The 13,439-nt window shown below is 38.6% G+C and overlaps 1 protein-coding gene across 1 annotated transcript in view; it reads right to left on the bottom strand.

Moving 5' to 3' along the window:
• Window positions 1–13,439, bottom strand: part of LOC120116805 (HIV Tat-specific factor 1 homolog) — an 18,123-nt gene extending 4,684 nt beyond the window's left edge. The window contains exons 1-9 of the mRNA XM_039137223.1: window positions 13,367–13,439; window positions 13,131–13,175; window positions 12,848–12,970; window positions 12,399–12,527; window positions 12,249–12,308; window positions 5,084–5,274; window positions 4,397–4,600; window positions 3,932–4,024; window positions 3,804–3,842 (exon numbers count right to left, since the gene is read on the bottom strand). Coding sequence (XP_038993154.1) covers window positions 3,804–3,842; window positions 3,932–4,024; window positions 4,397–4,600; window positions 5,084–5,274; window positions 12,249–12,273 — 552 coding nt within the window. The 5' untranslated portion in view covers window positions 12,274–12,308; window positions 12,399–12,527; window positions 12,848–12,970; window positions 13,131–13,175; window positions 13,367–13,439. The remainder of the gene's footprint in view (window positions 1–3,803; window positions 3,843–3,931; window positions 4,025–4,396; window positions 4,601–5,083; window positions 5,275–12,248; window positions 12,309–12,398; window positions 12,528–12,847; window positions 12,971–13,130; window positions 13,176–13,366) is intronic.

Raw genomic sequence — 13,439 nt, 5'->3', positions numbered from 1 at the left:
CAATTATGGGAAAATGGTTTACATGCATCAACCAAACACCGTAAAATGATTTCTAGAATTTGGTTTCCTGAAAATGTAATCCATTTTATGAAATTTGCTTTCTGTGAAACAAGATCCTAAAATGAAATTTTTGTATAGTTGAACCTGAAAACTAAGATGAATTAATAATACACCACCAAATCAACTCTATGCACTTTAGGGAAGGCCTGAGATTTACTATTGTTAAAGCATCCAACCTAAAACCAATTGGTAATATGCGGAGGGCCCAACTTTAATAAATGAACATAGAAAATACTTAACAATATGGAATAACACCACTAGTACACTTCCCTCGTGTGTTGTTCACAAGGCATCCACATAGATAACCTCACTAGGCTTCTTCAACCTCACATGAAATTAGGCAGGAAGAACATAACTAGATCTGGACTCTAATACAATGTTGTAGCATTGAACCTACAATCAATAGGTAATATAATGGGAACTACTTCAATATAAAACCACAACAAACCCAATACTTGACCAATATGCTATAACACCACTTAACAACTATAGTTGCAAAACATATAAACTTCATATGGGATATAACACTTCCACACATGCCGTCACTACTTTGTATAATTAAAAGGTAATTAAGCTAGACAACATGACTAATTTTCAGTCATTTTTCCCCTTCACACTTTATGTTACTAAGAACTTCAAGTTGGGATAAGTATATAAAAAGAAAATCTGATGAACACTTTGGCCAATTTAAACATCTTTCTTATCTAGAATCAACATGCAATAGATATAAGTCAAAAGTATGTAAGGTCAGGATATAATGCATGGATTAACAATGTTTACTTATTGTCGTCCCCTTTTTTGCAAAGAGAATAAATTGCGTACAAAGAGAAAGCTGCAGCTGTTTCAACAATGTATAAACAAAGTCTAATAATTAAAAAGTGTGGTAAGACTGATATTTTAGCCAGTTCTTATCCTCTGACGACTAATTTTTAGACAAATTTCTTTTAATATTTTTTCATCTTCCTTCACATCTTATCTTTTTCAAGGGTTTAGCATTGGTAGGGTTGACAATTCATTCCATTTAACACATCTGCAGTTTGCAGATGACTTGATACTTTTCTGCAGAGATTCTCCAATGCAGATTTTAAATATTAGGAGAGTTTTGAGGGTGTTTGGTGTTATGTCGGGTTGCATCTAAACTTGTCTAAGAGCACTTTGTTTGGCGTTAATATGGATATTGACACGATAAAGGAGTGGGCTAAGAAAGCGGGCTGTGGTGTGGGATCTTTTCCCATGACCTACCTTGGTTTGCCGATTGGTACAAGGAATAATTCTGAGGGCATGCGGGAACCTGTAATCCAGAATTTTAATAGGAAACTAGCAGGTTGGAAAGCTAACTCTTTGTCGTTGGCGGAAGACTCGTTTTGGTTAAATCTGTGCTATCCTCCTTGCCCATTTTTTTCATTTCTATTTTCAAAATGCCTTTCAAAGTGACCAAGAAGTTGAATTCTTTGATGGCTAATTTCCTTTGGGGAGATGATCATATTAAGAAACGAATTCACTAGGTGAACTGGAAATCGGTATGTCAACCTCTCGAAGAGGGTGGTTTGGGAATTCTTGATTTAAGTTTGATTAATAGAGTACTGCTTGGGAAATGGGTTTGGAAATTTGCTAATGAAAAGAATAGTCTTTGGAAAAGGTTGATTTGGTGCAGAAACAATATTAGTAACCTGTCCCTTTCTATATCAAGTGCTTCTTCTCCTTTAGATTCCTGGATTTGGAGAGGTATACAAAATAGCTATGCGAAAAATGATACGATTGGAAACTGTTTGAGAGATTATTCAAAGATTCAGGTGGGGAATGGTAGGTCGATAGCTTTCTGGAATGATGTTTGGGCGACGAATCTGTCTCTAAAAATTCAATTCCCCAGAATTTTTGCTTTGTCAACCAATAAAGGGGGGAAGGTTTCTGAGTTTGGTGAGTTTGTAAATAACGTTTGGGTCTAGAATATCCAACTTAGAAGAAACCTATGTGATTGGGAGTTGGACCAGTGGATCGTTTTAATGTCGTTGATTGACTCCATTAAGCTTTCTAATTCGGTGGATGATTTTCTGGGTTGGTCGGGAAAGGAGGGTGGCATGTTCTCGGTCAAGTCTTGTAGATTGACGTTATTTGGCAGGAATGATGGGAGTTTTGAATGGAATAAGTGGGTTTGGGCGGGGTTGGCCCCTCCCAAAGTTCAAACCTTCTTGTGGCAGCTTTGTCATCGCAAGTTAGCAGTGAGAGTGGAACTAGTAAAAAGAGGGATCCCTATGGTGGATGTGCTTTGTCCCTTATGCCATTCCCATGATGAAACAATAGAACACTTGTTCCTCTTATGTTCTGTTGCTAGGGACATCTGGAATAAATTTCTAAGGCTTTGGGAAATCTCTTCTGTTCTACCGCAAGATCCTTCTTCTCTTCTCTGTTCTTGGCCGAACCTAAGGCAGAATTCTACCATTTGGAAGTTTATCCCGGCTGTTGTTTTATGGTCAATCTGGAACGCAAGGAATCTAGTTGTGTTCGAAAATGGGAAACTTGACAGCTCCGGTCTGTTTTTTATAATTAGATTCAGGTTGGCTAAATGGTATTTAGCTAAGCACCCTACTGTTCAGATTCAGACTGACTTATTAGTAGGGGATCCTACGCGGCTGATGTTGTTCATCGTCCTTCTACTACAAAAAGATTATTGGCTGGACTCCTCCACCGACGGGTGCGTTTAAATTTAATGTGGATGGGGCAATCAATGGAGACGGTATGCAAGGTGGGATTGGGGGTATTTTGAGAGATTCTAACAGCTGTCCCTTAGCCTCTTTCTCTTCTGCAGTAGGGCCTAGTCTTTCTACTTTGGCAGAATTGAAAGCTATTAAGGAAGGAATTGTTTTTTTCTATTCATCTGATTGGGCTAATAAGGGAAGGCTATTTATAGAGAGTAATTGCATAAATGCAGTGGATTGGATTTTAAAACTGCATTCTGTCCCGGTCTTTTTCAGTGATCTAGTGGAGGAAATTGGGGCTGCAATTTTTGATAAGGGTTGTGCTCTTAAATGGATTCCTAGGAGCTGTAATTTGGAGGCTGATAGGCTAGCTAAGCAGGGAATTGTTTAAGTATAGATGGCCTTTCGTTGTTTATTTTCTGTCTGATCTTTGGGTTGTATAGGTTCTTACTTTGTATTAATTTCGCCGATTTGACAATCAGGACTCACCATCAGTTGATGGGGACCTAGTTTAGGAGGTCAAGTCTAAGTTAGTGTTGTTGTTTGTCGCTATTTAAGAGCTCTGTGTGGTTTTTTGCTTTAGTTAGGGGTGTTGTCCTGGTTGTATATTATGTAATTAAATTGTTGAATGAAACTCTAAGGCACTCTTTTCCTCCTTCCAATGATTAAGGAGCTTTCTTTCAAGCTCCATTAATTAAGAAGGAGGTTTTTAACGAGGCCTTCAATTCTTATCAAAAAAAATTTAGTACACTAAAATAACAACCATTAAGCACTTTGAACAATGTTGTAGATCATCATATCATACTGATCTACTCAATCAATATGCAGGTAAAAATGTCGCCCAAAACTCCTAAAGTCAAGATGCGGCACTACACCAAAATATATTTAGATAGTTAACTGACTTTCGGAAGATATGTTTATCTTTGTAGTGGAAAGAGGGAAAACTATCTATTTGAATTGAAGGCAAAAAATAAACGAGAGGACTTCAATCGTTAAACCATTCACAAATAAAATCATAAAAGTAAAACGTACATAGCAGGTGTTTACCTCTTTGATTATTCCGCACTTGGAGAACACCTCAACCAACTGCCACATGTTTCTAAAATTAGATACTATCTAAGAGAAAAGTGGAAAAGAAAGAAGTGAAGACATTTAGGTCCTCAAGTGAAGATTACTTCTTCTGCAGTAACATCATCAGGCAGTCCAGTCACATAGACATGTGTATTTACTTTCAATTCAAACCATGAATCGGGAGGTTTATTAGCTTCCTGCAAAAGTGGTTTAAATAGTAAGGAATATAGCGAACTTACCTCATAGCATATGTATAAACAATTGGTATCTCACTTCAATTAACATAATATCTATACTTTATATTCAATATAATTCTTTTATTTGTATTACAATACTACTAATAGAAATGGGTCACTTGTAGCTAATGCATCAAGAGAACTCCACCTAGCAATTTCTTAGTTTTAGAAAAGGACACACAACATTGCACCAAAAGGACATTAATATGATAAAAATGGTACAAAAAGATTGAGGATTATGACTGTAATGCTACTTGGGAACAGCATGTGATAAAGAATTGTAACTAGGAACAGTTTTAAAAAAAAAAAAAACTCCAAATTAAGAAAGGTCACCTTCTTATCAACCGGTTTTTCCAACAGTTTTCCCATGGTATCACAGCTTACTTCCGTTAGCTCACCATTTCCATTAACATCGTCTCTACCAGAGGCATCAGCAGCAGCAGAAGAAGCAGCAGCAATTGTTGGAAAAACGTCATCTTCTTTCAAGAATGTCATCTCTTCTACTCCATAGTCCCCATTTTTTGTTGATGTGTCATCCTATTAGTCATTAGCAGTAATCACACAATTAAAAACTAAATTTTTGAGCGTATAAAGATGGAATTTTCAACTGAAATAATGATACTAAGAATTTAGCCAATATGTGGTGTTGATTGTGTGCATAATATCACTCCCCTGCACACTAATTAAGACAATATCCTCAATAATCACTCCCTTGCACACTAACTAAGACCAACTTATCTACATATAATAATAATAATGAAAATCCAAGTATTTAAACAGTAATCATATCAAACACTTTTTGTAGAACAAATGTGGTACTTATTACTTTCAGAAATAAAGTCATAATTTGTTTTCAGTAATGAAATTTTAAATTTTTATTTAAATGAAATAAATATGTTAAATGAATCAATTAGTATTAAAAAATAATAAACATAGAGACAAATGTTATAAATCAATTAAAGAAAATCCAAGTTTAACCATGTTTAAAATTCACCTTATCAAAATGAATGAGGCACCAACCTGAGGAACCCATGCTCGCAGACTTTTATCCCACTTGTACCTGGTTCCATCATCGTCAGTGAATCCTTCTTCACCTTCTGGTGGTGTTAGAGGCCTATCTTGGTCATCAGAACAGAAGCCATCACCAATACTTCTAGAAACAGATCCATTTTTCAAGCGTTCTGCCTCAGCCTCTGCATCATTGGAAGGCACTGCACAGCACATTATAGGGTCAGAAGCCCTCTTAAGATGGTGTCAGTTTTGCAATAAACATTTTTTTTTTATAAGAATGACAGGCCTCTTTAAAAACCTCCTTCTTGATTAAAGAAGGAGGAAAAGAGTGCCTTAGAAACTTTATTACTCCTCCGAAATTACATAAGATTTAACATAAACACCATACTGAAAAAACACAACAGACTAAGCTACTCAACAGACAACCAAAAACCTAAACTCAAACGATACAACGCACTGGAAACGACTAAACATCAACCAATTCCCATCTTTGCTAACCTGATCAGCCTCCCCATTACACACCCTTGGAATCAGTCTAATTGAGTGCACCCTGTCCGAGATAAAAGATGAAATCTCTTTAACTAATGGGAGGATAAAAACAGGGGCCAAAGCTGGGGTATGGACCCATTCCACCGCCGACTTACAGTCACTTTCCACAATCAACCTTCCAACCTTAACCCAACAAGAAGACATATAGATTTCAATGCCTCTCTTAATAGCCTTTAACTCAGCAACCGGCGGGGGACCCTGACCTACATTTTCTAAAAAAGTCAGAAGGGAGTTGCTATTCCAGTCTCTCAAAATACCTCCTATACCTCCATTTGAGCCATCTAGTCTAACAGCTCCATCGACATTCATCTTCAAAAAATCCATAGGGGGTGGAATCCAGCGAGAAACCTGAAAATTTTTAATGTTGAGAGCTTTAATACCATCTGCAAGAGATGGATCACCAATCAGCACATCCTCCTGAATAGGAAACTTAGGATACTTGGCTAGAAACCATTTAGATAACCTGAATCTAGCAATAAAAAACAGAGACATCCTATCCAAGGGGGAACCTTCGAACACCATTGCATTCCTAGCTTTCCAAATCGACCAAAATACTACTCCCGGGATAAATTTCCAAATCAACGATTTCCCCCTCAGCTCACCCCAAGAACATAGCAAAGAAGGTGGATCCTTTGGAAGGACTAAGGCTATATCCCAAAGCTTGCTATCTTGTTCCAAAGTTCCCAAACAACATCACACGAAATAAATAAATACTGAACTGATTCCACCTGTTTTTTACAAAACGGACATAGAATTTCATCCCCTAGCTGCAAACCTCTTTTCACCAACTCCTCTCTCACTGCCACTTTCTGATGAGCTAGCTGCCACAGGAAGACTTCAACACGAGGAGGAGATAAACCCTGCCACACCCCTTTTACCCATAAATCAGACCCCCCAGACACCTTGCCGAGTTCCTTTCTACAAGATTTCACTGAAAACAGTCCATCCCCGCTTGCAGACCAAGAAAGAAAGTCTTCAACTGAATCAGTCAGTTTAAAGTCCTTCAGTTTTGTCATTAAATCCAGCCACTGATCCAACTCCCAGTCACACAAATTCCTTCTGGTATCGATGTTCCACACCCAACCGTTCGAATCTGAACTTCCAAACTCAGCGACCATACCCCATTTATTTGTTGACAACGCATACATTCTAGGGAAAAGATTTTTTAAAGGAGACTCATCAGCCCATGGATCCGTCCAAAATGCAATAGACTTTCCATTTCCCAGTTTCAACTTGGAGTTTGATCTGATACGTTCCCCCCCCCCCGAGTCATTCTTCAGGAAATTGTTGGCAATCCCTCTCCAAATCCAAGAAGATTTGGGTGAAAAAACCTTGCAAATAGACATGGAATTACTACTTACTTTGTGCCTGCAACATAACACACTTTTCCACAAAGTATTTTTTTCATTGGCGAACTTCCACACCCATTTTCCCAAAAGAGCCCGATTAGATAGGTTCACATCAAGAACACCAAGGCCACCAGAATTTAGAGGCTTGCAGACTGATTTCCAATTAACCCAGTGTATCTTCCTTTTGTCCTCATTATCCCCCCATAGGAAACTGGCTATTAAAGAATTAAGCTTCTTACCAATTTTACAAGGCATTCTAAAAAGAGATAAGAAGAATATTGGTAGGGATGTTAACACCGACTTTAATAAAACTGTCCTGCCCGCCAATGAGAGACAATTAGCTTTCCAGCCGGCTAGTTTGGAACTAAAATTCTTGAAAACTGGATCCCATAAGGCTTATGAGTTTTTCTTAGCACCTAGAGGAAGTCCCAAGTAATCTGTTGGAAGGGAATCAATAGAACATCCCACCGAAGATGCCCATTCTGATAAAACTTCCTCTTCCACATTAATACCAAATAGCTTACTCTTAGCTAGATTAAGATGCAACCCTGTCATAACACTAAAAATCCTCAATACTCTCTTGACATTTTTAATCTGGGAGAGAGATGCTTGACAGAAGATGATCAAGTCATCTGCAAATTGTAGATGTGACAATCGAACAGAATTTTCAGATTCCCCAATAACAAAGCCTTGAAACAGACCCCTATCCACTGCTTTAGATATCATCAAATTAAGCAGCTCACCTACAATGTTAAACAGTAGCGGAGATAAACTGCACCCTTGCCTAAGTCCTTTGGCCATGGGGAACTCTTCCGATGGAGACCCGTTTACGAGAACCGAGATTGAAGCTGTTGAAATACACTGAGTATCCACGACAACCATCTCTTACCAAAACCCATCTCTGACATTACTCTGATTAAAATTGGCCATTCCACGGAATCATAAGCCCTACGAAAATCTACTTTGAAGGCAACCCTTTTAACCCTTTCTCCTCCAGTAATCAATCCCTTCGTTTGCTATAAAAGCACAATCCAGCAACTGTCTCCCCGGTATAAAAGCAAACTGAGAGTGACTAATAATATCACCAACACAACAACTCAGTCTCTTCGATAGAACTTTAGAAAGGATCTTGTATAAGCTGCCTACAAGGCTGATTGGTCTAAATTCCTCTACACTGTCCGGATTAAGCTTCTTCGGAATAAGTGTGATAAAAGCATGGTTTATACCATGCTCCCATTTCCTTCCAAAATAGAAATCTTCAAAAAATTTCAACACGTGCTCCTTTAAAATCGGCCAGCAGTTTTTAAAGAAACCCATGGTGAAACCATCTGGTCCTGGAGCTTTAGAGCTGTCTGATGAAACTATAGCTTGCCAAATTTCCTGTTCTAAGAAGTGCTCTTCAAGCTTCTTAGACTGATCCCCTGATAGCTTAGCAAAATCCAGTAGTAAATCCTCCGTTTCCAGTGTTGAATTGGAATTATAGGCTGCCTTGAAAAATTCTGAAATATGTACCTTTAATTGTTGAGGATCTGAAACCACACTCCCATTTATCTTCAAGCTTAAGATTTCATTTCTTTTGCTTCTGTTCAGAGCAAACAGATGAAAAACCTTGTGTTCCTATCCCCCTCCTTGGTCCATCTAGCCCTTGACTTCTGAAACCAGATGCTTTCTTCTGTCCTATACAACCTCCATAGATTTGTCCTACACAGCCTCAACTGATCCCACTCCTGCTTCGAAAGAATTCCACCTTGAGCTTTAAGATCCAATTCATTAATATTCCTCTCTAAGTCAAAAATCGACTCAGGAATCCCAATAAATTTACTGCTGGACCAATTTCTGATTGAATTTTTAGTTCCGTTTAAGATACTGAATATACCCCTTCTATTATTTCTCCCCCTCATAACAACCATTGAAGACTTAACCAATTCCTCAAATCCTTCCTCCTCTAGTAAATAATTAAAAAATCTGAATGGTTTCGGTCCCCAATTAACAGCTTTGTCCTCTAATGAGACTGGATTATGATCAGATAGTGATTTAGGCAAGAGCCTTTGCACTACATTTGGAAAACATGACAGAAACGTCCCAGAGATTAAGAACCTGTCTAGTCTTTCCCAAGTCGAGTCTTCTCTATTATTGCACCAAGTATACCTTCCTCCCACCAAAGGTAGATCAATTAAATGTGATTGCTGTAAGAAGTTTCTAAATAAATCAATAGAATGCCAGTTTTGTGATTTTCCCAACTTCTCATCGGATCAAGATACACATTAAAATCTCCCCCAATACACACTAACATATTTTGAGCCGAAACAAACTCCAACAATTCCCTGAAAAAATCTTCCTTTTCTGCTTCAATTGATGGACCGTATACATTGATAATCACACACTCTTCACTTGAATTTCTGAACTTCCCAAAGACTGCTATGAATCTGCCATTAAGATGGCTGTTCGAGACTTCAAAATCATTTTCATTCCACATAATCATCAATCCACCAACAGATCCCACTGCTGGCGCAACAATCCCTCCTTTAAGGAATCTCCCCCCTATCCTTCTTCTAAGAGCCAAAGAAACAGTTTCTAGTTTTGTTTCTTGAATTAGAATCAAGTTCGGCTTATTCTTCTTCACCAAATTAGCTACAACTCTTGACTTTTCCTTTTTTCCAAGACCCCTTACATTCCAAGAAATAATGTTGACATTTATCATAACAAGAAGATCTACACCAAATCCTTTTAGCTAGTCAACAGAGAAATAGGGACTAAACCCCTGACTTCCCCTGTTCCCTACTCTCAGCCGAACCCTCTTCAAGGTTGATAATTTTGTCCAAAAAAGCCTTCTTCCCATCTTTGAATGAAATTCCTAGAACTTTACATACTTCCCATGTAACCATCACTTCCTCCACCGCCTTCGAGAACTGAGGAGTAAAAACAAAAGGAGAATTAACCATATCAACTGCTTCCCTTGTTAAAACTCTTCTCTCCCTTCTTTTAGCCCTTCCTGACCCTACAGCAGAGAAAGGAACTACTGCCAAGACCTCCGAAGAACTATTACAATTAGTTGGTGCCACATAAGGGTTCTGATCACCAGCTGCACCATTAAAAATCTCTTCCCTTCCACCTTCCATATTTATTGAAGGAGGCTGCAAATCCTTTCTAACCGGAATACCTTTGTGTTTATTCTCAAACCAGTTAATTCTCAACCTCGACCTGGTATAATATCTTTTATAGCTGGCCATTCTCCTCCTCTCTATGGGCAAACTTTTGGGACAAAGTGTTCTTCTATGCTGGAACAGCGATCTGCCTCTTTCCCTAATCAGTTCAGTTCCAACCCCCCTACAATCGTCATTTTCCAAGACTACTACTTCCTCTAACAGATCCTTATTTGGCTTATTTGGAATCCCTTCAGATTGAGACTGTACTCTATCAATGAACCCACCCTCAATCGAAATATGTTTGTAACCTGACAAATCAGTATTCGAATTCTGCAGTTTTGAGTCTACCAAAACAGTATGCTGAAACTCTCCTTGAGCCTTCACCCTACTTAATTTAACAACATGCCCCACTGGAATTAAATTATTAGCTGGTGAATCATACTCCCTATTAGATTGTGAAGACCCAGCAGGCAACAAATTTGGATTTAAGTCTGCCGAGACATTAGCCCAATTCTGCACCTTTAGTTTATCCGAATCAGATTGCTGTTGAGAACTGCCAATTCCACCCGAGACTCCAAACGGTTACCATATCCCAGTTTTAATAAATTAACAGCTGGCCCAAAAGGTACTATTCTGTAGATATTTGTATTAGACTCACTCGAGCCCTCTAAATGGGCTTCTTCAGATTCATTAATAGAGACATTTCTTAGACCAAGGCCCCTATAGTCCTCTTTAAAATTCAAATCTTCTGCAGAAAAAACCTGACACCTTAGCACCACTAGGTTGACTTTCTCCATCCTGCAACATTAAATGTTTACTTCCACTGCCGCCTGCCACTGTTGTGCAGACATCACCTACCAACCATCTGTCTACTGTGTCCCTAGAATTCTCAGCTGGCAATTGTGGGCTGCCTTCTCCACTTGAACTCCGGACTTCTTTCTCTTCCGATGAAGAATCAACTCTAGACACACCATCTCCGGCCACCTGAAGAATTTCTGCAAAAAACCTTTCCTGTTTAGAACTGACCGATCCCACACTAATCTTAACCTTATACGATCTCCCATATGCACCCAAGGTAACAGAATCCTGTATATCATAAGGACTCGCCACCCTCAACAAAGCTCTTGCCACCGCCAAATCCTCTCTTCTGATCGTGGACTCATGAATACACACCAATTTCCCCCACCTTGAGACCAGCTTTTCCAAAAAAGATACATTACAACATAGTAAAGGGATTCCATACAACACCACTGAACAGAAAGCCATCGGGACTCCATCTACACTCATAAGTGGATCAAGCCAGTCGAACCAAAGTGACACTTCATCCCTTCTATTTTTCCACGCCTCCTCGAACTCTTCCTTCGACCCAAAGGTTATAATGCAAGAGTTCCAGGTATAACCCCATTTAGTTCCTTTGACCTTGATCCCTTCACTAGCCAACCCCTTCACTACTGTCCCTAGATCAAAATGGGATTTAATGATCCCAGTTATTGATCTTTTCACCCAATCATATTCGTCTGGGGGAATATGCATTTCCCACAAATTCCTCACCCCTACTTCCTTGTCTTTATGGCCTTCCCAAATCACTTTAGACACCGGACCTTCTCTCCTTCCATCCAAAGATGCTAACGCATCCTTGTAAGATCTCTCATCTCTCAGTCGGCTATAAGACTCTGATCCAGCTCTTCTACTCCGATACGTATCCTTTTTCCACTTATCTACTTCCTTACTGTCGTTACTTCTAACAGCCTGCTTTAGTCTCTTCTTCTGGTACTTAGCAACTCCTACTGAGATTTTCTTACCATCAATCCAGATACCATTAATATTTGCTATCGCCTTCAACAACCCATCCTCCTTTGCAAACTGGACGAAAGCAAACGTATAATTTCTATAATTCGGCTTGTTGGAATTATTCGGGATGTAGACACGAACAACACTCCCCTGTTGATGAAAAATTTCCTTAAGAGTTTTCCTAGTTACCCTTTTACTCAGATTGTCAACGAAAACAGTCCACTCCTCACCGGAAGACTGACCAACTGAAAACCTCTCTCTCTCTCCCACTTTCTCCCTAACACTCTCTCTCATCTTTTCTAACTGTAGTTTTGCAATAAACATAAAATACATATCAACCTGCATTTGATTTTTCACCCTCCATACTGTTCAAAAGAGCAACACCGCCTCCTGAGGACACTGTAAACATCAAAAGTGAAAACCTCAGTAGGAGATAAAGGTTCTAATTATTTATAAATCATAAAAAGCACAACCCGTAGATAATTTAACCTGCAGCAGAAAAATTATTGGCCTGATGAGAAATTACAAAAAAAATTCAGGAATTGAGGACAATGGTTGCACTGACTTCTCCACTCAGACCATGCAAGGTTACGGAGAGGTATCCATTTAAAAAATGCTCTGTGCAGGCAAAGCAAATAAGAAAAGCAATCTGTTCAATAGCTCATTAGACCAATTGAACATGTTACAGATGGAACAAGTGTCCTGAAACCATGCTATTGATTACTGGAACTGAAATTTGAGAGAGAAAATCACCAGTAAATTTGCAGTACTCCACAAACCAAACAACTTCTTAAAACTCACACTAACAATTAGAAAAAAATCTCTAATTTTTTTTTTCTAATGCAATCTGTGATACATTGGCACATAGCTCAAAACAATTATTCCATACTTCGAATGCTGATAATGACTTAAAAAAATGGGTCAAGTACAAAACTTACCACGTAACTCAGAAACTGAATAAGGGCCAATATTTTGTTGATCTTCACCAAGTATATACCAGTCCACATCAGCAACTGAATCCAAACTATTCTCAGTGCCTGATAGGTCACACATAATTATATCTATATCCATATTAGCAGATCACATAAAATATCAATGACACTGAGAAAGGTATTTAAGAATATTACTGCCTCAAACACCATACTTTTTTTTCATTTTTGGAGTGTAAGACAAATGTTGTGACACAAAATCAAAACAAACAAAAACACAAAAGGAACTAACCAGACTGTTGATGGTTGTGTGAGCCATCCAAAGACGACATCATCTCTAGCAATGCAAACAGAGAGAAAAAAAATATTAGATGAGACAGGAAAAATAAGTAGGACTGAAAACAGAGAAACAAATATAGCCGAGTGAAGCAGAGGCAGAGCCATGGACCAGATAACACAAACCAAGACATAACTCAAAATCTCATGAGTTAAGTATGTTCAAGTTAAGTATAGGGTTTTGAAAATTACCTTATTTAATTTCTTGGTCTTTGGTTGAAAACATGACGGCAAGGGAGGGATTGGGTCAGGTGACTGGAGGAAG

The sequence above is a fragment of the Hibiscus syriacus genome, unplaced genomic scaffold (genome assembly GCF_006381635.1).
Source record: "Hibiscus syriacus cultivar Baekdansim isolate YM2019G1 unplaced genomic scaffold, ASM638163v2 tig00110303_pilon, whole genome shotgun sequence".
Lineage (NCBI taxonomy): Eukaryota > Viridiplantae > Streptophyta > Magnoliopsida > Malvales > Malvaceae > Hibiscus > Hibiscus syriacus.
Note: the sequence above shows the minus strand (reverse complement) of the source record. Positions and strands in the feature narration are given on the sequence as shown.